This window comes from Carcharhinus amblyrhynchos, chromosome 16, assembly GCF_965287045.1.
Source record: "Carcharhinus amblyrhynchos chromosome 16, sCarAmb.v2.hapA, whole genome shotgun sequence".
NCBI lineage: Eukaryota > Metazoa > Chordata > Chondrichthyes > Carcharhiniformes > Carcharhinidae > Carcharhinus > Carcharhinus amblyrhynchos.
In genome coordinates this window covers 50,738,546-50,761,657 of record NC_137339.1, presented here as the reverse complement: position 1 = coordinate 50,761,657, position 23,112 = coordinate 50,738,546, and the positions used below count along the sequence as shown (strand labels likewise).

General features: G+C 43.1%; 1 protein-coding gene across 1 annotated transcript in view; it reads right to left on the bottom strand.

The window, feature by feature from the left end:
* Window positions 1-355: 355 nt before the first annotated feature.
* The window catches only part of ddx27 (DEAD (Asp-Glu-Ala-Asp) box polypeptide 27), a 55,373-nt gene continuing 32,616 nt past the window's right edge, over window positions 356-23,112 (bottom strand). Inside the window, exons 10-21 of the mRNA XM_080205073.1 lie at window positions 18,468-18,567; window positions 13,431-13,572; window positions 12,124-12,277; window positions 11,381-11,462; window positions 10,539-10,716; window positions 9,120-9,226; window positions 6,893-6,989; window positions 5,709-5,803; window positions 4,296-4,413; window positions 4,049-4,136; window positions 3,564-3,638; window positions 356-734 (exon numbers count right to left, since the gene is read on the bottom strand). Of these exons, the coding sequence (XP_080061199.1) occupies window positions 719-734; window positions 3,564-3,638; window positions 4,049-4,136; window positions 4,296-4,413; window positions 5,709-5,803; window positions 6,893-6,989; window positions 9,120-9,226; window positions 10,539-10,716; window positions 11,381-11,462; window positions 12,124-12,277; window positions 13,431-13,572; window positions 18,468-18,567 (1,252 nt within the window). The 3' untranslated portion in view covers window positions 356-718. The remainder of the gene's footprint in view (window positions 735-3,563; window positions 3,639-4,048; window positions 4,137-4,295; window positions 4,414-5,708; window positions 5,804-6,892; window positions 6,990-9,119; window positions 9,227-10,538; window positions 10,717-11,380; window positions 11,463-12,123; window positions 12,278-13,430; window positions 13,573-18,467; window positions 18,568-23,112) is intronic.

The following is a 23,112-nucleotide window of genomic DNA, read 5'->3' as shown; positions in this document are numbered from 1 at the left end:
AGCCTGATTTTATCTTCAACAGACGCCCATATCCGCATACCATGGAGAAATATCACTGAGTAAAACAATGGTGAGGAGGATGTCTATCCAATGTCTTCTTTTCTAGCCTCAGCTTCCTAACATCTATAAATTGGTTTAAACACTGTCTCCTAAGCTATTTGGATCAAAATGAAAATTGCTGCAGAAATGCATCAGGTTTGTCTGATGCGTCACTTGAGGAAGGTTTGTACTAAATCCCACACTCCTTGAAATCAGCAGTAGAAATTCTGTCGCGCTGAGTACAGAGATCTTTAAAAAGCACCTCACTGCCCATAACTGAAGAGAAGTGGTGAGTGTGAATTAAATAAAGGACACGGAAAATTGAGAAACAGTGTTTCACGTTTGACAGTCTCATATACACCAGAAGGCACTGCACCCGTAATAAATACTCTTTCGGAGTGGAAGTTGAGAGCCTGGGATCATTTCACTTGATCTTTAATGATGAAAGCTGTGAAATCTCAATTCCAATGGAGTTAAGGCGAGTGCGATCATCGTTTTTGGTGTTCAACCAGCTTCAATAGATTGATAAAGTTCCTAGATAGGGTTTCTCCCAGGGTCTGATACATAATCAGTCTCATTAATAAAATGTGGCACATTGGTATAAGTTACAGGCCGATGACAGGTTTTTGTTCTTGAAATATAGTTTCATAAATCTCTCCAGTAGCTTTTCTGTCAGGGCTCATCTCCTCTTGTACCTGAAACACACAAGCACAATACTCAATCTACATGTATACCACTTACAACATCAGATAGCTGAAATGTTGTCAACTGTTCAGGGAAATGGCTAAACCAGCCAGGGGTATTAAGCAGAAGAATCACTGATAGGTTAAATGCTGGATCTCAATATTGAAGACAAAGTCATGGTTTGAAGAATAGGAACCAACCATTGTTTAAAAACAATACTGATAATGAGAAACTCAGGTGTGTGCAGATTTTAATATTTGTTCTGGAGAGCACGAGGAACCAATCTTATAAGATACAGATTTGGAGTCACGTTTAGGTCACACCAGGCAGGGAGTCAAGTCCCTGGACATCCGTGAACCAGTTGGCAATTGCCAATAATCCAGCAATTTTACATAAGAACATAATAACTAGGAGCAGGAGTAGGCCATCTGGCCCCTTGAGCCTGCTCCACCATTCAATAAGATCATGGCTGGTCTTTTTGGGTGGACTCAGCTCTACTTGCCTGTCTGCTCACCATAACTCTTAATTTGTTTACTGTTCAAAAATTTATCTATCCTTGCCTTAAAAACATTCAATGAGATAGCCTCAACTGCTTCACTGGGCAGGGAATTCCGCAGATTCATAACCCTTTGTGTGAAGAAGTTTCAGAATACGTGGTCACTTTACTGACGCAAGCCAAAAATGTAGCCAATTTTATTCTACAGATTGACATGGTGGGTTTTCAACACTCATGGTTTGGGTTGCTAGTCTAGTATCGTGTGCTCTTGGCAGTGATGTTGAACCTATGAGTAAGTTGCCAATTGTAGCACAAACAATTTACAAAAATATAACTTTCTCACAAAAAGAAAACATGCCTGATCAGCAGAAACTGCAGGTAACATCTGTGCTAATTCTCCAGAAGATGTTGGTGAACGCAGGGAAATCCCAATGAAAAATGGTCAGAAACCAGGTGGGATACTCCCAAAAAAATCTGAAGTGTCAAACTTGTGTGAAAACAGGAGTAAATCCCACTGCATTTTTCAGCAGGCTTTTTAAAATGAATCTCCCACACTCTGTACATTACAGTGTGCACTAGCATGAATCTCATTAAAAATCAGTGGATGGGGCCTATTCTCGCTGGAGAGGCTGGCAGCGTAGCATTGAGTGGGGCACTGCACATGCACCAATCTGTCAGCATTGAGATTGGCGCATGCGTAATAGCCCTGCACTGTCGGCCTCTCGATCGCTGGCCAGCCCCGCAAACCCCCATCACTGCTCGTGCAATCCCTCCCCCCCCAATCACCCGAATGCTGGCCTTCCAGACATGCCCGCACCAGCCTCAATCCCCCCACCACCCCCAACCCCCGCCATCAGTCCAGGTCTCCTGATCCTGTCCCTACCTCCGTAGTCCTGGAACCATTCCTCCCTCCAATGGCCAGTTCCAATCACTGACCCCTCTCTCTCGCTGTAACCAAGCCTGAACACAGAATGGCAGCAGGAACTCTCTCCCCAACCCCAACAGTTTCCCACACAGAGGCCATGCCCACTCTAGCCCACCCCCTTGGAACTGCTCGATGTTTGGCAGGCAGTACCAAGGTGCCCCTGGGCTGGCACTGCCATGATGGCAATGTCCTTGGGGCACCCCTCCCTTTACCATTGATCTCCTGAGGGAGGAGCCCTCCATGAGCCTCCCACTCACTCCAGCCGGGGGTAGTCTGCCAGTTTTCCACTAGTGGGGAGTTTTTGTAAACTCCGCTGGAGTGAAACATTCCTGGCTGGGGGTGGAGATACTAGCAGGCCCGGAGACTTCAGTCCCAGGCCCGCTAATGAAACGTGAGTGAACATTAACATAATTTATTCAGCTGCATGCCAATTTCTGGCAAGGAGCTGATCAAGCCGGAAATCCAGCGGTCGGAGCACCCAGTGAAAAGCTTGCTCCACGGCCTCTGCTTGAGTCTCCCGGTCTGCTGTGCTGCTCCGGCAGTGCAACATTCTGGGAGAATTGCCCCCATTTGTATAAGGTAATCCTTCTGGTGATTCATCGCTGTTTTAGACAAGATATAGGAAGCACTTGACCATTTCACTTTAATTCTCAGGAGAGGGAAAGCTTCTGGGTCAAAAGAATCTATCTTGACCATTCACCCAAGGATTCAGTTTCATTGATATCACATAAGCAGCAGCTTTCCTTTAACCACTCAATCTCATTAGGTTTTGCAGTTTGTGCTAATCTATCACACAAGTGCCACTGGGTGAGGTATCATAATTGATAACAACAATACTTCTGAGAGCATTGAGTTAATGAGGTAGTGATTACAGTGGAATAGAAAAAAATAAACTTGCATTTATATGGCACTTCCACAACCACCGGATGTCCCAAAATACTCTACAGGCAATGAAATACTCCTACAGTGTTATTACTGCTGCAATGGGGGAGAACAATTGGCCAGGGCTCTTAGTTCAGGTTGCTGCTGGTAGGGGATAGTTTTGTGGATGCCCTCAAAATGGAATAAACTACCACAGTGACTAGATTCACACGTGAAAGATGGGGCTTTAGATGATGAGCTCTAGTGTTGATGGGCCGGAAGGATCAGAACATGTAATCCGACCTGATCATCACCAGTGTTAATTATTATTCTTCCACATGATGTGGACAGCACTTGGCCATCTCTAAATGCTCTTGAAAAGGTGGAGCTGAGTCAATTTATAGAGCTCCTGCAGTCCACCTCCTGCTAGGAAAGGATGGGAAGGGCAGTAAATCACTTGTTTCCTGACCATAACCAAGCTTGTGGCAAAGGCAGCCCTTTCTAATTCATTTGAATAGACACAATACCAACTATTTATGTTACAGCAGGAATGTTTACCTGGACTTGGATTTAAAGGAGCCACCTTTCTTGCGCTGGGTTATCCCCAGTCTTTTACGGTCTTCAAAGGACGGCCTGCAAAGAAACCATGGTGTAATGAACCCAGATACTGAATATACAGCAGATAAGTACAGCATTGTTATACATTCAGGAAAGCATTTCAGAGTGTACGTTCACAGGGAAGCCACTGATCACAACTTAATATTCACTGCAGGAGTGCCGCTTTCTAACCCCCAGCTAAGCACAAAAGGGTGCCTCACACCTATACAGTTAGAAATATAGTACACCACCCAATCCAACCCAGCTACATTTCCAACAGGAGCTCTACTCACCTGCTGAGTGATGTTACACCACCCCCCACTTGCACCAAACCCATCCTCACAGACACTATTTTCACATCCCGCTAGATGCCGCCTCCCCCCCGCCTCAAAAATGGCCCCAATGCATCCATCCAACTATATAATCAATGCAATGATGCTACTTACCCAGCTCTGTACTGCTTAAGGGCTTTCTTACTCGTATTTGTCAATTCTTCATCAAACACGGACTTCTTTTTCCTGTTCTTTTTATTATCTTAAGAGAAAGAAAATTGTACTCTGTTTAACATATAAACATTTTTTTGATTGCACCATTAAACAAAAGGAATCCATTTAGTTTCACAGTGAAAGTGTTCTTGGATCAGAAATATATTTGACTCTGATCTCACTCACACTGACTGGACAGTACACCCACCTGGCTTTGGTTCATCCTCAGGCATCACTCTTGCTCGCTTTGGCTTACGGTTTCGCTTAGCAACTCGTTCTGCGTACATGTGCGCTTTCATGATTTCAAACTGTGCTCTCTCTTCCGCCTGGAGTAAACAAGAAGAGATCACCACCTTGCTGCAATACATCACAACCTCATTCACAGGAGTCAGCTGAAGACAATCTTTTTCAAGGTCACACAGCTACTGAGGGGCATGGAGTTATGAGATTGGTTTATCATCTCAATTCCCTGAACAGACCGGCCCTAACTTTACCCATGCCACTGTAGGGACATGTGGAGTGGACGTTGAGGCATGTTCACAAAAAAATAGGGGGGGGGCGGGGGGAACTAATTGAGCATCACCCAAACAATGCCTCTCTCAGTTTCCATGCCTCATGATTAATAAAACCTCACATTGCTCAAATTCTACATTTCCATTTCATACGTGTTGCTAATTTCTTCATTCCTCAGATAGATCTAGAACAACTACTTGACTCTATTGGCCTTCTCTACAATAGAAGATTAGCTGAAGGCATCCTCAGTACTCACTCCAATGCTCTAGTAATACAAAATCCTCTTTTCTTCACTGGTGATGATCTTCTGTTAATTTTATAGTGATTGATTAACACAAGTGAGATGGCTTAATCTCATTACGCTATTTTTCATCCCAATGAGCCTCTTGCTGGGAATAATTAAGATTAATACCCAACATTAATATATACACACACTCCCAATAAGATTCACTGAGTAATGATCAGGAGTGGGAGGCTTTGCTGATTTTTTTTACTATCCTTTCAATCCCAAAAGTACTGAGGCAATTAAACACAGCCATGTGGCTGTTCTATTTGAGATTAGATACCTCAGCAGAGATCTGGGATTAAACCTAGGATGTCCTAGACGGCAGAGCTAGGACCAGTCCCCACCAGTCCTACTGGTTCAGTTCATCCTTGGACATCACTCTTGCTCGCTTTGGCCTACAGTTTTGCTCAGCAACTCGTTCTGCGATTTCATGATTTCAAACTGTGTTCTCTCAGTGTTATACAGTGACAGACCCACCCCCACCAGGAATGTACCCCAGTGTTATACAGAGACAGGCCTATCCCCACCAAGACTATAACCTGGTGTTATACAGTGACACACCTGTCCCCGCCAGTATTGTACCCCAGTGTCATACAGTGACAGACTCGCCCCCATCAGAGCTGTATTCCAGTGTTATATAGAGACAGGCTTGTCCTCACCAATACTGTACTCCAGTTATACTTTACCACATTTATCTTTAGTCAGCCATTAGGAAGGTTTAAACTTCCACATTATTTGCACGTTTTATCAACAAGGATAACACTCCTGAATAATTTAATACTGGAGTACATTAAATTCCCCAAAATACTGATCGATACTCACCGTCATCTCTCCTTTTTTCTTAATATTTTCCATGAACAATTTTCTCTTCTTTTTGCCTCTCAATGCAATATCGAACTCCTGCAGAGCCTTTGCAACTGCATTAAAAAAATTGCATTGAACACATCTTAAATATTCCTTTCAACTTTTATCATAGCCAATTTCAATGTTCAGATGGGAACTGCCAATATATGCCTGTAAAGATATTGGCCGGGATTCCCCCCAAAAATCTAAATCTAAGGAGTATTTCCCACCTGTTTCTTCAGCACACTTACCAGAGTGAATCTCCAACACTCTGAGCAATGAAGAGTGCCTCAGCTGGATTTACTCTGTTAAATGCTGGACAGGTCCTATTCCTGCAAATGAGGCCAGCAGCATAACGCTGTGTGGGCCATTGCATATGTGCTGATCTGTCAGAGCAGAGCTTGGCACAACTGCAGTTGGGCAGTCCAGTCCTGATCAGCTTTTCCCTCCCTCCCCCACCGATCCCGATTGCAGTGTGGCAGTGGTTCCCCCACCCCACCCCAACAGGCCCCACCCTGTTGACACTGCCCAAGGGACACCTTCCCGCCCCTAACCTCCTGGGGGGCTTCAATGGCCTCTGTCCCCAGCAGCAGGGTGAGGATGTCTGTTCCCCGTTAAGAGGCAGCAGTTGTAAACCCCAATGGAAGAACCACTCCCAATAGAGGTTGCTGGGGATAAGGGGAGATGACATTTGCGGGCCTGGAAAATACCGTCCCGGTCAAAATACCGGCCTGGTAACCGTATTGATATAATCACTCAAAAAAGCATCCGGGAGACTTGCAACAACCTTGCTATAGGGAGAACCCCGGCCATAATTATACTTTTGTCCAGAGATGGCAGCACTACACCACCACTGCTGCAAGAATGCTATTCAGTCTGAGGAGTTGCCAAAAGCAGTCTCTATTATTGTCTGTGGTATTTGTTCATGGAAGCATAATGCATCTAATATTTCCTAGGCTATTATTTTAAAGACACATTTACCTATTTAAACAAACAAGAACACACTTGTGTCACAACAGTGGATGGTCATACAAATGAGTTAGACATTCATCTTGTGATAGCTACTCTCCTGGCGTCATAGACAGTAATTTATCATAGCACAAACTAGACATTTCCATACTATGTCTATATGCTCCTAGGAAGTTGCCCAGAATGACGCTCACCTTTCTCTTTTTTCCGCTCCTCTCTGGTTTGAAACCAGCTACGTTCTGGTCTTGTCTCTTGATTCTCCTTCTGTAGCTTGTTTTTAGCAGTTTTAATCTGTAGCAAAAACAAAAAAATCAAAATATATGGTAGGTTGGTAGAAAAGATTAATGCTCATGGGATACAAGGCCAGGTATCTAGGTGGGTTGAGAACTGGCTTGCTAAGCAGAGACAGAGAGTAGTAGTGGAAGGGTCCTTTTCTAGCTGGAGGTCTGTCACTAGTGGTGTGCCGTAGGGCTCAGTACTGGGACCTCTTTGTAGTGTATATAAATGATTTGGAAGAGGGAGTAAGTGGTGTGATCAGCAAATTTGCTGATGACACTAAGATGGCTGGATTGGCGGGCAGTGAGGAGCACTGTCTGGCAATACAACGGGATATTGATAGGCTGGTATATTGGGCAGATATATGGCAAATGGAGTTTAATCCTGATAAATGTGAGGTGATACATTTTGGCCGGAATAACGTAGTGGGGAGTTATATGATAAAGGGTAAGCCTATAGAGAGTACAGAAACGCAGCGGGACCTGGGTGTGCAAGTGCACAAGTCTTTGAAGGTGGCAGTACAAGTGGACAAGGTTGTGAAGAAAGCCTATGGTATGTTAGCCTTTATAGGAAGGGGTATAGAATATAAGAGCTGGAGTCTAATGTTGCAGTTGTATAGAACGTTGGTTAGGCCGCATTTGGAGTACTGCGTCCAGTTCTGGTTGCCTTACTACCGGAAGGACGTGGAGACTCTGGAGAGAGTGCAGAGGAGGTTTACCAGGATGTTGCCTGGTATGGAAGGACTGGGTTATGAGGAAAGATTGAGCAAATTGGGGCTGTTTTCCCTTGAAAGACGGCGACTGACGGGGGATCTAATAGAGGTATATAAGATTATGAAGGATGTAGATAGAGTAAACAGAGGTAAGCTATTTCCTATGTTAGAGACGCACAGTACAAGGGGCCACGGGCTTAGGGTGAGGCGGGGGGAGATATATAACACGGATATTAGGGGGAGGTTTTTCACACAGAGGGTAGTGGGGGTATTGAATGCTCTGCCAAGTAAGCTGGTGGAGGCAGGTACGCTGGAGTTGTTTAAAAGTTAATTAGACAGGCACATGAGTGGGTTGGAGATGGGAGGGTATAGGAGATTGTTTTAAATAAGGTTCATTAGCATTGGGACGTCCCTGGTAATGTAAAAGGATGTGTAATGATACTAATGTTTTTCTCTTTTAATTCACAGGTTTTAAGTCAATCCGCCTTGTTGTCCAATGAGGGGCATACACGCAAAGGGTCATACTAGGGCTGCTCTTGGATGTCTGAGAATAGCCTAGTGCTTCATGTCATTAGTGCGTGCTTAAACTGGACCAGATGCTGGGCAACATGACAGCTCAGTGACTATCACTGTTTGCTGTGCAGACACATGGATTTGGGCCAGTGTCTGTGGGAGTTTGCGCATTCTCCCCATTCTTGCGTGGGTTTTCTCCAGGTGCTCCGGTTTCCTCCCACACCCCAAAGATGTGCTATTAGGCTGATTGGAGGTAATAAATTGTTCCTAAGTTAGTTTCCCTCAATGTGGAATGCCATTAGCATAGATAAGGGTCATGGGTGGAGGGGGGGACTGGTAATGTTAAAATGGCGGCATGGGCTCGTTGGGCCGAAGGGCCTATTTCCCGGGCTGTTTTTGTTCTTTGTATATACCTGCTAACTGCGGTGTGCCAGGTAATGGCCCTCCACCTCCACTGTAGGTTACCAACAAAGCTATCTCTCTCCCTCCCACTCCACTTACAAACTAAGTAACAAACTAAGCCACTGGGTTCAACAGTAATTGGGGACATTGGGAGCAAAAATTGGAAGGCAGAAATGCTCCCACTTGTTGATCCATTTCTTGACATTTCATCATGAACAGTGCAAGGTAATGATATGTTGCACTGACTCTCCTTTAACACAGTGCATCAGAAATAAAATCAGTTCCAGGAGGGAAATCATTAAGCAGGAAATTCACGGTAACTTAACTGCAGCATTTATTTTGAAAAAACAAATTTTTAACATGTTAGTGTCAGCTCTTGTAGAAGCAATTACCCACTGATGCACTGTGATGAATGTTCCAGTGTTTGGTCATCCTGTGGGCCACCCTCAATACTTCATTGTTGAAAGTGAGCTACAAGCTATAAAGTGGGATAATAGTGTAAGGAGCATGCAACGTACCTGAGCCTCTGATCGCTGCAGCATTTTCTCCTCCTTTTCTAGCTGCAACACAGCATAAATTTCCTTTTCCAGTTTCTCAATCTTGTCTCGGAACTTCATCACCACCTCTGTGAAGATATGAGCCAGGGTATCAGTGGAAGGTCAGTTACAGAAAAGGTTATATAAACATCACTGGGATACCCCAACAATCCATGTACTATTCCTATCACCTCCACTTTCCTGGAGGGACTATTTTTCTGGGATGCAGTAAATCACCAGCCCTCTTTCATTTCCAGTTGCTCCAAGGAGCAATTTTACCATTATGAGCCTGAGAAATAGAAGTTTAAAGTAAAGCGTTTATTTATTAGTCACAAATAGGGTTTACATTAACACTGCAATGAAGTTGCTGTGAAATTTGCCCAGTTGCCACACTCCAATGTCTGTTCGGATTAATGCACCTAACCAGCACGTCTTTCAGACTGTGGGAGGAAACCAGAGCACCTGGAGAAAACCCACACAGACACGGGGAGAGCATGCAAACTCCACACACACAGTGACCCAAGCTGGAAATCAAACGCAGGTTCCTGGCTGCTATGAGGCAGCAGTGCTAACTACTGTGCCACCATGCTGCCCCATTGAAGTTATTCAGCTATGAGAGGCTGCCTAGCCCAATGCTGCCCTCAGCCGACGTCAACACAGTTTGCAGCAGCAACTCTGTCCTTTCTTATCCCCCTCTTTAGCTCACAGGGGCACTGAACCACTGTAATAAGCTCCACAAAGACAAAAGTCAAAGCTGCCAATTTTAGTTCATTTTTTAAAATTAATGTGGAACAGAAAGTGAAGAAGAATGGTTTTGGGGAGTTACTGAGTGTGAAGGAGCTGTTCTAATATGAAGGGACAGTCATTAGCAAGTCAAGTTCACTGATAAGATTCTTGTTTAAACAGAAGGACGAGGGCAATCATAACTTGATTTCTAGCAAGGGTATAGATGATGAATCTTGCTCCGTGAATTCTGTGCTTAAAATTACTTTCCTCTCTCGCAAACTTAAAGTCAAAAGAAATCACAACATCTGGGCCCATTCAGCTCTCTGCTGATGCCAGCTGTACAATCTATCCCCTTCTCTCCTTTGAGCACCAAATCTGGCTGAGCTCTGACTTTTCACTTTTCATTTACCCTTCAACACCTTATCCAAGAGATCATTCCTCATGTATGATGTTAGACAGTGAGAGGTCAGCAGTTTTGTCACTAAGAAGCCATTGGAACTAGACCTATTTTATAATGGCTATTCCCAATAAATATTCTTTCAGCAGAAGTAACTGGATGATGATCAGGGGCAATACAGTGCTCGGCAAATGCAAGCAGGCAATCCAGAGGTTCTCATAGCAATGGGTCAGCAGCTTTACAGCCAATTCAAGAACAGTTTCCCCATCAGCTCTCACCTTGTGGAATGACACGAGCTTTCACTTCAGTTTTGGCTTTCTTCACAATCTCTTTCAACATTTTCCTTTCTGTTTCTCCAACAAGGGAGACAGATCGTCCGCTGCGGCCTGCTCGTGCTGTGCGGCCTACTCTGTGCACATAGTGTTTGACAGTATTGGGCATCGTGAAGTTGATCACCTAGCTCAAAAGGAACAAAGACACTCTTACTGATTCTAATGAATACATAATAGCATTTAAGGACTGGACGTATTCATGCCTCATCAACTGTAGATAAGTTTTTCATAGCTTTTAAATTATAATGATTCTCACTGGAACAAAATCTCTTGCTTCATCAGAATTTCACCACCCACCTCAACAGTATTTTTCTGTACAAGTCCCAAACGATGATGCAGTCCTGGTGAGATCTTTACTAGATCACAAAGGTGAGCCATTTCCTTTTGGGTAGTTTTAAATAGGAGCAATAGCTCTAACTGAGACTTTCCATGGGTGCACAATCCGATGCTTTAACTTAGCTGGTGGCCCCACTACTAATCAAAACTAACAGGAGGCCAGAGCACCAACGCTAAGAAGTTGGGAATGCAGTGCTGTCAGTTTGATGGAAGGGAAGACTTAATACCAGCACGCATGACTGTTGAGAATTTAGTCCTGTAGCTCTACGGACAGGCCTAGTATGTGCAAAGCTGTGCCAATTGTTGACTGTACTCTATGCATATAAAACTGCTTTTAGAAAACCAGACAAGAGATTACATAAGCACAGAATACATCACCAGCAAACTATCCCTCTATGTAACTCAGCAATTCCCTATCAACTCACCCTCCACACAATTATTGAGCCACTTACCGTTTTGACTCCATCAATGTCCAATCCTCTGGCAGCAACATCTGTGGCTACAAGAATATCGATCTGTTCATCCTTAAAGCGCCTGTCACCGTGAATACAAAAGCAAGGAATAAGCCAATAACAGCCTAATATTTACTATCATATTTCAGCAGTGAAATATTCCCCAGGAAGTGACCAACTTTATCAAGAGATCAGAGTACAACATCCTTTTTGGGAAGAAGAGTTAAAAAAGCTGAAGCTTAATGTAATTTGAATCAGTAGCCAAGATCAAGTGCAAAGTGCAGGAAATGTTCAATAATAGTATTGTAAAATGTAGTCCCAAAGACTGATTAAAATTAGGAACATCCGCTACTCACATTCCTCATCTGAGGCATCAATGCCTTTTTGAGATAAGATTCTAGGGGTACTAGCAGCCCTTCATACCTTAACTATTCAAGAAGTGCACATCCAGACTATTCCTATGCAGAAGACATCAAGGGCAAACCTGATCCTCCCTCCATTTGACATCTAGGCACGTGTACTTCTTAGCAGTGGAATGGATAATCTTCAATTGGATGAAATCTAGGCTGATTTATGTAACCCAACCAAGGGGCACTGAGATCAATATGTTTCAAGAGAAGCTAAGTTTGCTCAGAACAGATATTAAATTTTGGTTCTATGTGGCTTACTCCAATGTTCAGTGCCTTTACTGATGCGGGGTGAGCTATGTATCTTATATGAACTTTTCAAATGGTTGCTCTTACCTGAGGGCCTCCAATCGTTGTGTTTGAGAGAGGTCACCATGCAGCTCACCAACCTTCAGTCCCATTAGTCCCAGGAGGATGTGCATTCGATGAGCCTGTTTTTTAGTCTGTGTGAATAGCATGACGTGATCCTGGAATGTACGAGTCAAAAGAGCTACAGGAAGAGGCAAAAAAACTATTACTGCAAATGCAAATCTTCAGATCCAGCACAGAAGTCACTGTTTTATTTGACTGCCCTTTCCCCCATGTTAAATGCATAATCTCAAGTCACTCCTTCTCCATATTAAATAAAATTCTTATTGAAAGAAAGCAAGAGAAAAAATAAACTAGGACTTGCATGCAATAAGTACTTCTCATTACCTCAGGACCTTCCAAAGCATTGGCGGTCATAATCAGATATTTGTTTTAGTGCCATTGGTTGAGGGATAAACATTGGGCTGTTCTTTGAATAATGTTGAGAGATCCAAGTGTCTATTTATCACATCCTTTAGAATCGATTCTAGCATTTTTCTTACTACTGATGTAAGGCTAAAAGGTCTGTAAGTTACTCGTTTTTACTCTCCCTCCCTTCCTTCTTAAATGGTGGGGTGACATTTACTATTTTCTAATCTGCAGGAATTGTTCTAGAATTTGAGAATACAAAATAGGAGCAAAAGAAACATTCAGATCCTCAAGCCTGCTCTGCCACTTAATAAGATCATGGCTGATTAGTGTTTCAAATTCCACATTCCCACATAACCAAATTCCCTGATAACCTTTGATTCCTTTGCCTAATTTAGAGGCTAAATCTTTGAAATTGTAGAGTTGATGTTCTTCATGAGTTTTCATGAGATTTTGTGACTCCCAGTGATCACTAACAGCTGCTGAGAAACCTGTGGGATCTGTCTTGGCCGCATCTACCTTTTAATGTGCAGTGTGAAGCATTTGACCACAATTTGCTTATTAATTCTGAATGGTTGCGTATAAAGTAGATATTATAGATTGGTTTAGTTTTCTGACTCTGTATGGTAAATTTTATTTTGTTTATTTCAAACCATGGAGTCTTGTGGCTTTATTTTCCTATGGGGTAACTGGGACTTCAAACTTTACTTCCTTTAAATAAAGGTTATTGATCACTAACGGGATTGTAACATACTGCAAATGCTGCAGTTGTTAACTCCCTCCATAGAAGGCAACAACATAGGCAGAAAATTACCAGTGAACTACATCAATAGCATCAGTCAGGGAAAAAGTACCGTAACAGCTGATGAACATTCATCATATGTTGTGTACTGGCTACACTGCAACTCAGACCATCTTGGACTCACCTAAAACAATTGCTTCTCTGTCCCCTTCACGGTTTGGGCGGATCCGGATGAATTCCTGACGGAGGAATGGTGCAACATCAGTGTTGCTGTTCACAAAGATTCGCACTGGATTCTTCAGCGATACTGATGCTAGATCTTTCACCTACAGAAGGTATAGAGAAAGAAAAGTAATAGAGGGTGAGTGAATGAGTTAATAATCCGCTCTGCAAATATTAAATTTAGGTCTGTGGACAAATAAGCAGGAGCCCTTGGAAGAAACACACAAACAGAAGGAAGAAACAGATAAACCAGTTAACTACAGACCAGCCAAATCACCAATAGTAATTGGTCAGCTCCTCAAAGCCATAGTGTGGGATTAAACGAATACTCACTTTGAGAAACGTGGATCAATCAAAGACAGTCAGCGAGAATTTGTGCAAGTAAAGGCAGATTTGTAAAATTAAATGAGTTTCTTTGAAGAAATAAGAGTTTCTTGTTGAAAAAACTATGGATGGCATGTGCACATATTTTCAAAAGTCATTTAACAAGATGTTGTAAGGAGGCTAATTAAGGTATACAGATTAAAGGTTAAGTGGCAAGATGTTGGCTAAAAAATAAAGGTAGTGGCCATTGGATGTACAACCAAATGGAGGTGAGTGTTGAAACTAGTGCTCTCCTCAATACATAATTACAATGGCCTGGCCAATATTTATCCCTCAATCAAAACTCCAAAACACAGACAATCCAGTCATTATCACTGTTGCTTGTGGGAGCTTGCTGTGCACAGAATGGTTGCCATGTTTCCAACATACATATAAATGCAAGGCTTTAAAAAATATAATGATTAGTACTTGAGCTTGGGGCACTTTTTACAAAATTTGCAGATGACAGAAAAATAGGAACTGTGAAAATGATGGTCAAGAGACATCAGGAACTCAGATTACTTGTAGTCTGGGAAGTAGATGCCTAATGAAATTTAACATTTTAAAATGTGTGGCGACATTGGAAGAATGAGGAATTAAGAATGGTGAAGGAGGCATTCAGCATTCATTTCGCTGGTCAGAATATTGAATATAGGAATTGGGACATCTTGTTGGAAGTTGTACAAGACATTGGTAAGGCCACACTTGGAATACTGCATAGAGTTTTGGTCACCCTATTATACAAAGGGTATTATTAAACTAGAAAAAGCGCAGAAAAGATTACTAGGATGCTACCAAGACTTGATGGTTTGAGTCATAAGGAGAGGCTGGGACTTTTTTCTCTAGAGTGTTGGAGGTAGAGGGGCAGTCTTATAGAGGTCTATAAAATAATGACAGGCACAGATCAGCTAGATAGTCAATATCTTTTCCCAAAGGTAGGAGAGTCTAAAACTAGAGGGCAAAGGTTTAAGGTGAGAGCGGACAGATACAAAAAGGTCCTAAGGGGCAATTTTTTCACACAGAGGGTGGTGAGTTCTGGCAGAGGCGATAGTAGAGGCATAACAATTTTGTTTTTTTAAAAGGTGTTTACACAGTTACAGGGATAAGGTGGGTATAGAGGGATATGGGCCAAATACGGACAATTGGGACTAGTTTAGGGGTTTAAAAAAAAGGGCAGGCTGGAGAAATTGGGCCGAAGGGCCTGCTTCCATGTTGTAAACGTCTATGACTCTATGCACTATATGGAGTAGCAGAGAAGACAGGATTAATGATCCAGGAACCAAACATGAAAAGAAAAAAAATACACTGGATTCTTAGTTAATTAGTTAACAGAGTAACAAAGTGAAGAAATAATACTAATTCTATACAAATGTTTCCGTAGGATAATAATAGAATAATCTGCCCATTTTGACATCACTACTTAGGAAGGGTATCATGACCATGAACAGGGTACCACACAATTTATACATTGCATGTTGATGGGATACTCCCTACAGTTAATCTTGGAGTCATAAGAACTAGGAACAGGAGTAGGCCATTTGGCTCCTGGAACCTGCTTCTGCCATTCAAGAAGATCATTGCTCATCTTTTTGTGGACTCAGCTTCACTTACCCGCCTGCCCACCATAACCCTTAATTCCTTTACTATTCAAAAATTTATCGGTCTTTGCCTTAAAAACATTCAACGAGGTAGCCTCAACTGCTTCACTGGGCAGGGAATTCCACAGATTTGCAACCCTTTGGGTGAAGAAGTTCCTCCTCAACTCAGTCCTAAATCTACTACCCCTTATTTTGAAGCTATGCCCCCCCAATTCTGGTTTCACTTGTCAGTGGAAACAACTTCCCTCCTTCTATCTTATCTATTCCCTTCATAATTTTACATGTTTCCATAAGATTCCACCTCCCCCATTCTTCTAAATTCCAAAGAGTATATTCCCAATCTACTCAACCTTTCCTCATAAGCCAACCCTCTCAACTCTGGAATCAATGTAGTGAATCTCCTCTGCACCCCCTCCAATGCCAGTCTATCCTTTCTAAAGTAAGGAGACCAAAATTGTACACAGAACTCCAGGTGTGGCCTCGCCAGCACCTTATACAGCTGCAACATAACCTCCCTGTTTTTAAACTCCATCCCTCTAGCAATGAAGGACAAAATTCCATTTGCCTTCTTAATTCCCTGCAAACCAACTTTGTGATTCATGCACAAGGACACACAGGTCCCGCTGCACAGCAGCATATTGCAATTTTTTTAATCATTGAAATAATGGTCCATTTTGCTGTTACTCCTACCAAAATGGATGACCTCACATTTACCAACATTATACTCCATCAGGCATACACTTGCCCATTCACTTAGACCATCTATATCCTTTTGCAGACATTCAGTGTCCTCGGCACACTTTACTCTATCACTAATCTTAGTCTCATGTGGGAACTTTGAGAACTATACTTGGTCCCCAACTCCAAATCATCTATGTAAATTGTAAACTATTGTGGTCCCAACACTGATCCCTGAGGCACATCATGTGAGTGATTCTCCCAAAAAAATTCTAAGTGTTGAATTTGCAGGAAAATTGGAGTAATTCATGCTGTTTTTTTCAACTGGGAGTCCACACTAGAATCTCCCAGTCTCAGTGCAATGCAGAGACCACCAGCATGAATATCATTAAATTTCAGGGACGGGGCCTATTCCCACTGGAAGGCTGAAACCAGCGGGCCTCTGTGCATGCACATGGCCCCAAAGTGGCATCCTCTGGATTGCTCAGCAGCTTAACTGCTGACCAGCCCATGATTCCCGCAATGCTGCCCCCCAACTCCCCCGTGGCCTGATCACAGTCCCCCACTTATTTGAGGGGCAGCCCTGAACCGTCCCCATCCCAGCCACCCTGATCTCCCAGCAGTGACGATCCCCCAAGCAGGCAACCACCGCTACACCCCCAGCCCACCCTGATCACTGGCCTCCCTCCAACCCATTGCCTGTGCCTGGTGGACAGTACCAAAGTGCCCTTTGGGCATACCAAGGGCACAAGCTGGCACTGCCAGGATGCTGAATCCCAGGGGCACCAACACCCCCACCACCCGACCCTCTGGGGGACCCCGATTGCCCCCTTTCACTCCAGTGGGTCAGACCCCTAGTTCCCCATTAGTGGGGAGCTAGTGTAATTTCCGCAGGAGTGACATACTCCTGGCGGGATGGGAGATGCTAGCAGGCCTGGAGAATTCAGTCCCAGGCCCACTAATAGCATTTAAATAGTATGTTAAATACTATTTAAATAGTAGCCCCAGCTCTCAGTTGATCTCCAGTGCTGTACAGAGGCCGCCGGAAATCCGGGGCTGGGAAATGCAAGCATGGCGCGGAAATCCCACAAATCGGCCAATGCGCGATTCTCCCGGCCTGCTGTTAACCAATCATCTATCCATGCTAATACATTACCAATAATGCAGTGCATCTTTATCTCATGCAGCAGCCTTTTGTGCATCACCTTGTTGAATGCATTCTAGAAATTCAGATACATTACATCCACTGGTTCCCCATTATTCACCATGCTCGTAATGTCCTCAACGAATTCCAGTGACTTGCCTTTCATGAACCTATGCTGTATCTTCCCAGTGGGACAATTTCTATCCAGATGTCTCGCTATTTAGATCATAGATTATCATCCCCTACAGTGCAGAAAGAGGCCATCTGCACCGTCCACAATCCCACTCAGGCCCTACTCCAATATCCCTACACATTTTACCCACTAATCCCTCTAATCTACACATCTCAGGACACTAAGGGGCAATTTTAGCATGGCCAATCAACCTAATCTGCACATCTTTGGACTGTGGGAGGAAACCAGAGCACCTGGGAGGAAACGCACGCAGACATGAGGAGAATTTGCAAACTCCACAAAGACAGTGACCCAAGCTGGGAATCGAACTCAGGTTTCTGGAGCTGTGAAGCAGCAGTACTAACCACTGTGCTATCATGCTGCCCATGTGCTATTTCTTACCTGATGATAGTTTTAAGCATATTCCCTACTACAGATGTTAAGGTAACCAGCCTATCGTCACCTGTCTTTTGTCTATCTTCTTTTTTTTAAACAGTGGCGTCACATTTGCTGTTTTCCAATCTGCTGGAACTGCCCCAGAGTCCAGCGAATTTTGGTAAATGACTGTGAGTACATTTTCTATCTCCCACAGCATCTCCTTTAGTACCCTGAGATAAATTCTACCTGAGCCAGAGACTCATCTACCTTTAGATTAACTAACACTGCTTCTTTAGTGATAGTGATCGTTTCTAGGTCCTTACCTGCCATAACCTTCATGTCACCAATTTTCGGCATGTTATTTTTGTCTTCCACTGTGAAGACCCACACAAAATATCTGTTCATTGCCTCGGTCATGTCCTCATTTCCCATTAGTAAATTCACCCCCTCATGCTCTAAAAGCCACTCTTTTCCTTTTTATATATTTGTAGAAACATTTGCTATCTGTTTTTATATTCTGAGCTAGTTTACTCTCATAATTTATCTTACTTTTCTTTATAGCTTCTTTGTAGGTCACTGTTAGCCTTGACTACTTGGAAGAATGAACTGCCTTGGATTCAATCTAGCCTGCGATATGTTGGAAATCCTTCAACTCTTCTCACATACCTCATCAGTCATTGTGGCAGAGAACAGCATTGTCTGTCGCTGATGGGAGCAGAGACGAATTATTTCCTTCATTTGTTCCTCAAAATATTCATCCAGCATTCTGCAGAGGGAAAGAGCAGGGAACAAACATTAACAGCACTGAATGGTAACTTCACTCAGAGATATGGCCGACGTTTCCTTTTTAAAATACAATTGTGGTAATTTGAACACAAGCCCTTAGTCAGAGGAATGCAGTGTTCCAGAGGGATTATAGGAATGGAGCTTGGTGGCAAATGAATTTAAAAGCCAAGAATTTAACATATTGGTGATAGCAAGCCTGTGAAAATCAGCAAAAGCCTGGGAGGAATGGGTAAATGAAAATTAACGTGAAACACAAGTGTAAGTTTACTCTTTGAACAGCACAGATAGAGGTTCATTTGGTACGAACAACATGCAAAGGAGCCATTTGGACTGAAACAACAGGCACCAATTCCTAATCTGTGCTGTGCTACCTAATCTCAGAAAGCGCAAGGAGGAGACCTGGAGTGGAGAAGTGGAAGAAGTGAAAAAGAATGACGAAATAGATGAATGAGATTAAATGAAATGAAGAAAAACGAAATGCTGACTAATTTACAAATGGAACAAAGAATAAAGAAAAGTACAGCACAGGAACAAGCCCTTCAGCCCTCCAAGCCCATAATGATCATGATGCCCTAACTAAACCAAACAAAAACCCATCTGTCCTTACTCAGTCCATGCCACTTTATTCCCTCCCTATTCATTTACCCATCCAGGTGCCTCCACTGGCAATGTGTTCCAGGCACCCACCACTCTCTGCCTGAAAAAATTCTCCCATGCATCTCCCTTAAACTTTCCCCCTCTCACCTTAAACCTGTGTCCACTTATAACTGACACTTGCACCCTGGGAAAAATGCCTCTGACTAGCCATTCTGTCTATGCTTCTCATAATTTTGTAAACCTCTATCTGCCCTCAGCCTCCATCTTTCCAGTGAAAACAATCCAAGTTTATTCAATCTCTCCTCGTAGCCCTCGAGACCAGGCAACATCCTGGTGAACCTTCATTGCACACTCTCCAAAGCTTCCATGTCCTTCTGGTAGTGTGGCGACTAGAATTGCATGCAATACTCTAAATGCTGCCTAACTATGGTTTTATATAGCTGAAAAACAACTTGCCAACTCTTGTAATCGATGCCCTGGTTGATGAAGGCAAGCATCCATATGCCTTCTTAATCACCTTGGCCACCTGTGTTGCCACTTCTCGGGAACTATGGACTTGCATACTCAGATCCCTCTGGATGTCAATGTTACTAAGGGTTCTGTCATTTACAGTATAATTCACACGTAAATTTGATCCTCCAAAAGGCATCACCTCGCATTTATCTCAATTAAACTCCATCTGCCATTTTTGCACCCAAGTCTCTAATCTATATCCTGTTGTACCCTCTAACAATCCCCGCACAATCAGCAACTCCACCAATTTTCACGTCATCTGCAAACTTACAGATCAGACCCTCCACATTTTCCTCCAGATCGTTTATATATACTACAAACAACAGAGGTCCCAGCACTGATCCCTGCAGAACACCACTAACTACAAAACTCCATTCTGAAAAACACCTTTCCACCGCTACTCCCTGTCTTCTATGACCAAGCCAGTCTGTATCTATCTAGCCAGTTCACTCCGAATCCAACGTAATTACAGTTTTTGTACTAGTCTGCCATGTGGGATCATGTCAAACACCTTATTAAAGTTCATATAAACTACATCCACAGCCCATCCTCATCAAGTATTTTTATTACCTCTTCAAAAAACTCAATTGAGTTGGTGAGACATGACCTTCCCCGTACAAAACCATGCTGCCTGTCACCATCTAATCCATTTTCTTCCAAACGTGCATATATAATGTCCTCAGTATCTTCTCCAAAAGCTTCCCCACCACTGACGTCAGATTCACTGGCTTATAATGTCCTGGATTATCCCTGCTTCCTTTCTTAAACAAGGGAACAACATTGGCTGCTCTCCAGTCCTCTGGAAACTCGCCTGTGGCCAAAGAGGATGTGAAGATATCTGTTAAGGCCCTAGCTATTTCTCCCCTTGCCTCCCGCAGTAACCTGGGATAGATCCCATCTGGCCCTGGGGACTTACCTACCTTAATGCAATTTAGGATACCCAATATTTTTTCCTTCGATATAATGACATTCTCGAGGGTGCTCACATCCCAACTCTGACCTCAACATCCATCATTTCCTTCTCCTTGGTGAATACTGATACAAAGTAGCCATTAAGGATCTCACCCAATTCCTGTGGCCTCATGCATAATTTCTCTCCATTGTCCTTGAGGGGGCCTACTCTTTCTCTAGCTATCCTCTTGCTCCTAATATATGCATAAAAAGCCTTTGGAATTCTCCTAGGCCCTGTTTGCTAAAGACATTTCATGGTCCCTTTTAGCCCTCCTAATTCCACGTTTGTTCCTTCCTACTTTCTCTATCTATACTCCTTAAGAACTTCATCACTTTTTAGTTGCCCAGACTTTTGCTTCCTTTTTTATTAAAAAGGTAATCGTCCCCAGTGCTTATCCGGGATGTTTTCATGCAAACAATATTTGCCTGCTCTATGCAATAGTCAGTTAAAATTTACCAGACTCGGATGGTGAGCTCACAAAATAATGACAATGATCCACTTTGATAGGTGTAAAGGATATTGTCAAGCCCCGTTGGCCATGATGCCTGAAAGCAACTTTGCTGAACAGTAACAGGGATTTGTGTGACAGGACTAGTACCTCTGGGTCATTGCCAATCACACACTCTGGTTTTGAATGTGACGAAGGATCACTGGTATCCCCCAGAGTCCTCAGTTTTCACTCATTCCTCCAAGCAGCTGGTAATGCACACGAGTGAACATACCCTGGTATCTCACCTCAGCTGATGGGCTAAACTAAGTGAGGGTATCAACAGCATCATCTGGTATAGATAGGTGACGGTGCATGAAGTCTGGAATGATGAAAGAGGATGATCCATGAAAGAGGACAATAACTCAGAAGGCAGATACCAGAAAGGTGCACAAGTGGGGGCATATAGCTATAGGCACTCTCTTACGAAGGAAGATAGTCTAAATCCTGGCACATGTCCAGAGTCATTGGCTTACCAAAACTAGGCAAGACACAAATTTACCTTGAAGCTACCAACCAATATCTCTGCTCTTGGTATGCTGCAGCGTCTTAGAGCATCTCATCTTACAGAGCGGATAGAACCAGAGGTGGAGCAAATCTTGAAAGCTGAACAGGTTGGCTTTCAGTGTGGGCAAAGCATGTGTAACCAGGTCATAGAGTCAGAGGTTTACAGCATGGAAACAGGTCCTTCAGCCCAACTTATCCTTTCTTTTTAAACCTCTAAGCTAATCCCAATTGCCCGCATTTGGCTTATATCCCTCTATACCCATCTTACCCATGTAATGGTCTAAATGCTTTTTAAAAGACAAAATTGTACCTGCCTCTACTCTGACAGCTTATTCCAGACATTCACTACTTGTGTACGAAACAACTGGCCCACTGGACACTTTTGTATCTCTCCCCTCTCATCTTAAGCCTATGCCCTCTAGTTTTAGACTCCCTAACTGTTGGGAAAAGATACTGACTATCTAGCTGATCTGTGCCCCTCATTATTTTATAGACCTCTACTACATCACCCTTCAGCCTTCTACACTCCAGAGAAAAAAGTTCCAGTATATCCAGCCTCTCCTTATAACTCAAACCATCAAGTCCCGGTAGCATCCTAGTAAATCTCTTCTGCACTCTTTCTAGTTTAATAATATCCCTTCTATAATAGGGTAACCAGAACTGTACACAGTATTCCAAGTGTGGCCTTACCAATGTCTTGTACAACTCCAACAAAATGTCCCAACTCTGTATTCAATGTTCTGCCAAATGCCTTCTTCACCACCCTGTCCACCTGTGACTCCACTTTCAAGGAGCTATAAACATCTCTCCCTAGATCTTTGTTCTGTAATTCTGCCCAATACCCTACCATTGACTGAGTAAGTCCTGCTCTGGTTTGCTCTACCAAAATGCATCACCTTGCATTTATCTAAATTAAATTCCATCTGCCATTCGTCAATCCACTGGCCCAATTGGTCAAGATCCCATTGCAATCAGAGATAATGTTCTTCACTGTCCACTATGCCAGCAATCTTGGTGTCATCTGCAAACTTACTAACTATGCCTTCTATATTCTCATTCAAATCATTAATGTAAATGACAAATACAGTGGATCCGCACTTATCCCTGAGGCACACTGCTGGTCACAGGCCTCCAGTCTGAAAAACAATGCTCTACAGTCACCCTCTGGCTTCTGTCAAGAAGCCAATTTTGTAGGTTCTTAGAATTGCTTTGCACAATATCAGTCCCAAAAGTTTGGACCAAAGCTCTCACCTATGGTATAACAAGCATACCCATAAATAGAAGCTTACACTGCATCACTGGTGTAAATGATAATGGAATGCGTGCTGAACGAAGCCTCCCAGAGCCTTGCCAGATTTTAATACTTTACTGGAAGATTTGCCCCAAACAACTTGGTCTTTCGAAGTTTACTTTCAGTGGCAGTCCTTGGAATAGTAGTAGTAGTGAAGAGCCACAGAAATGAATAAGCT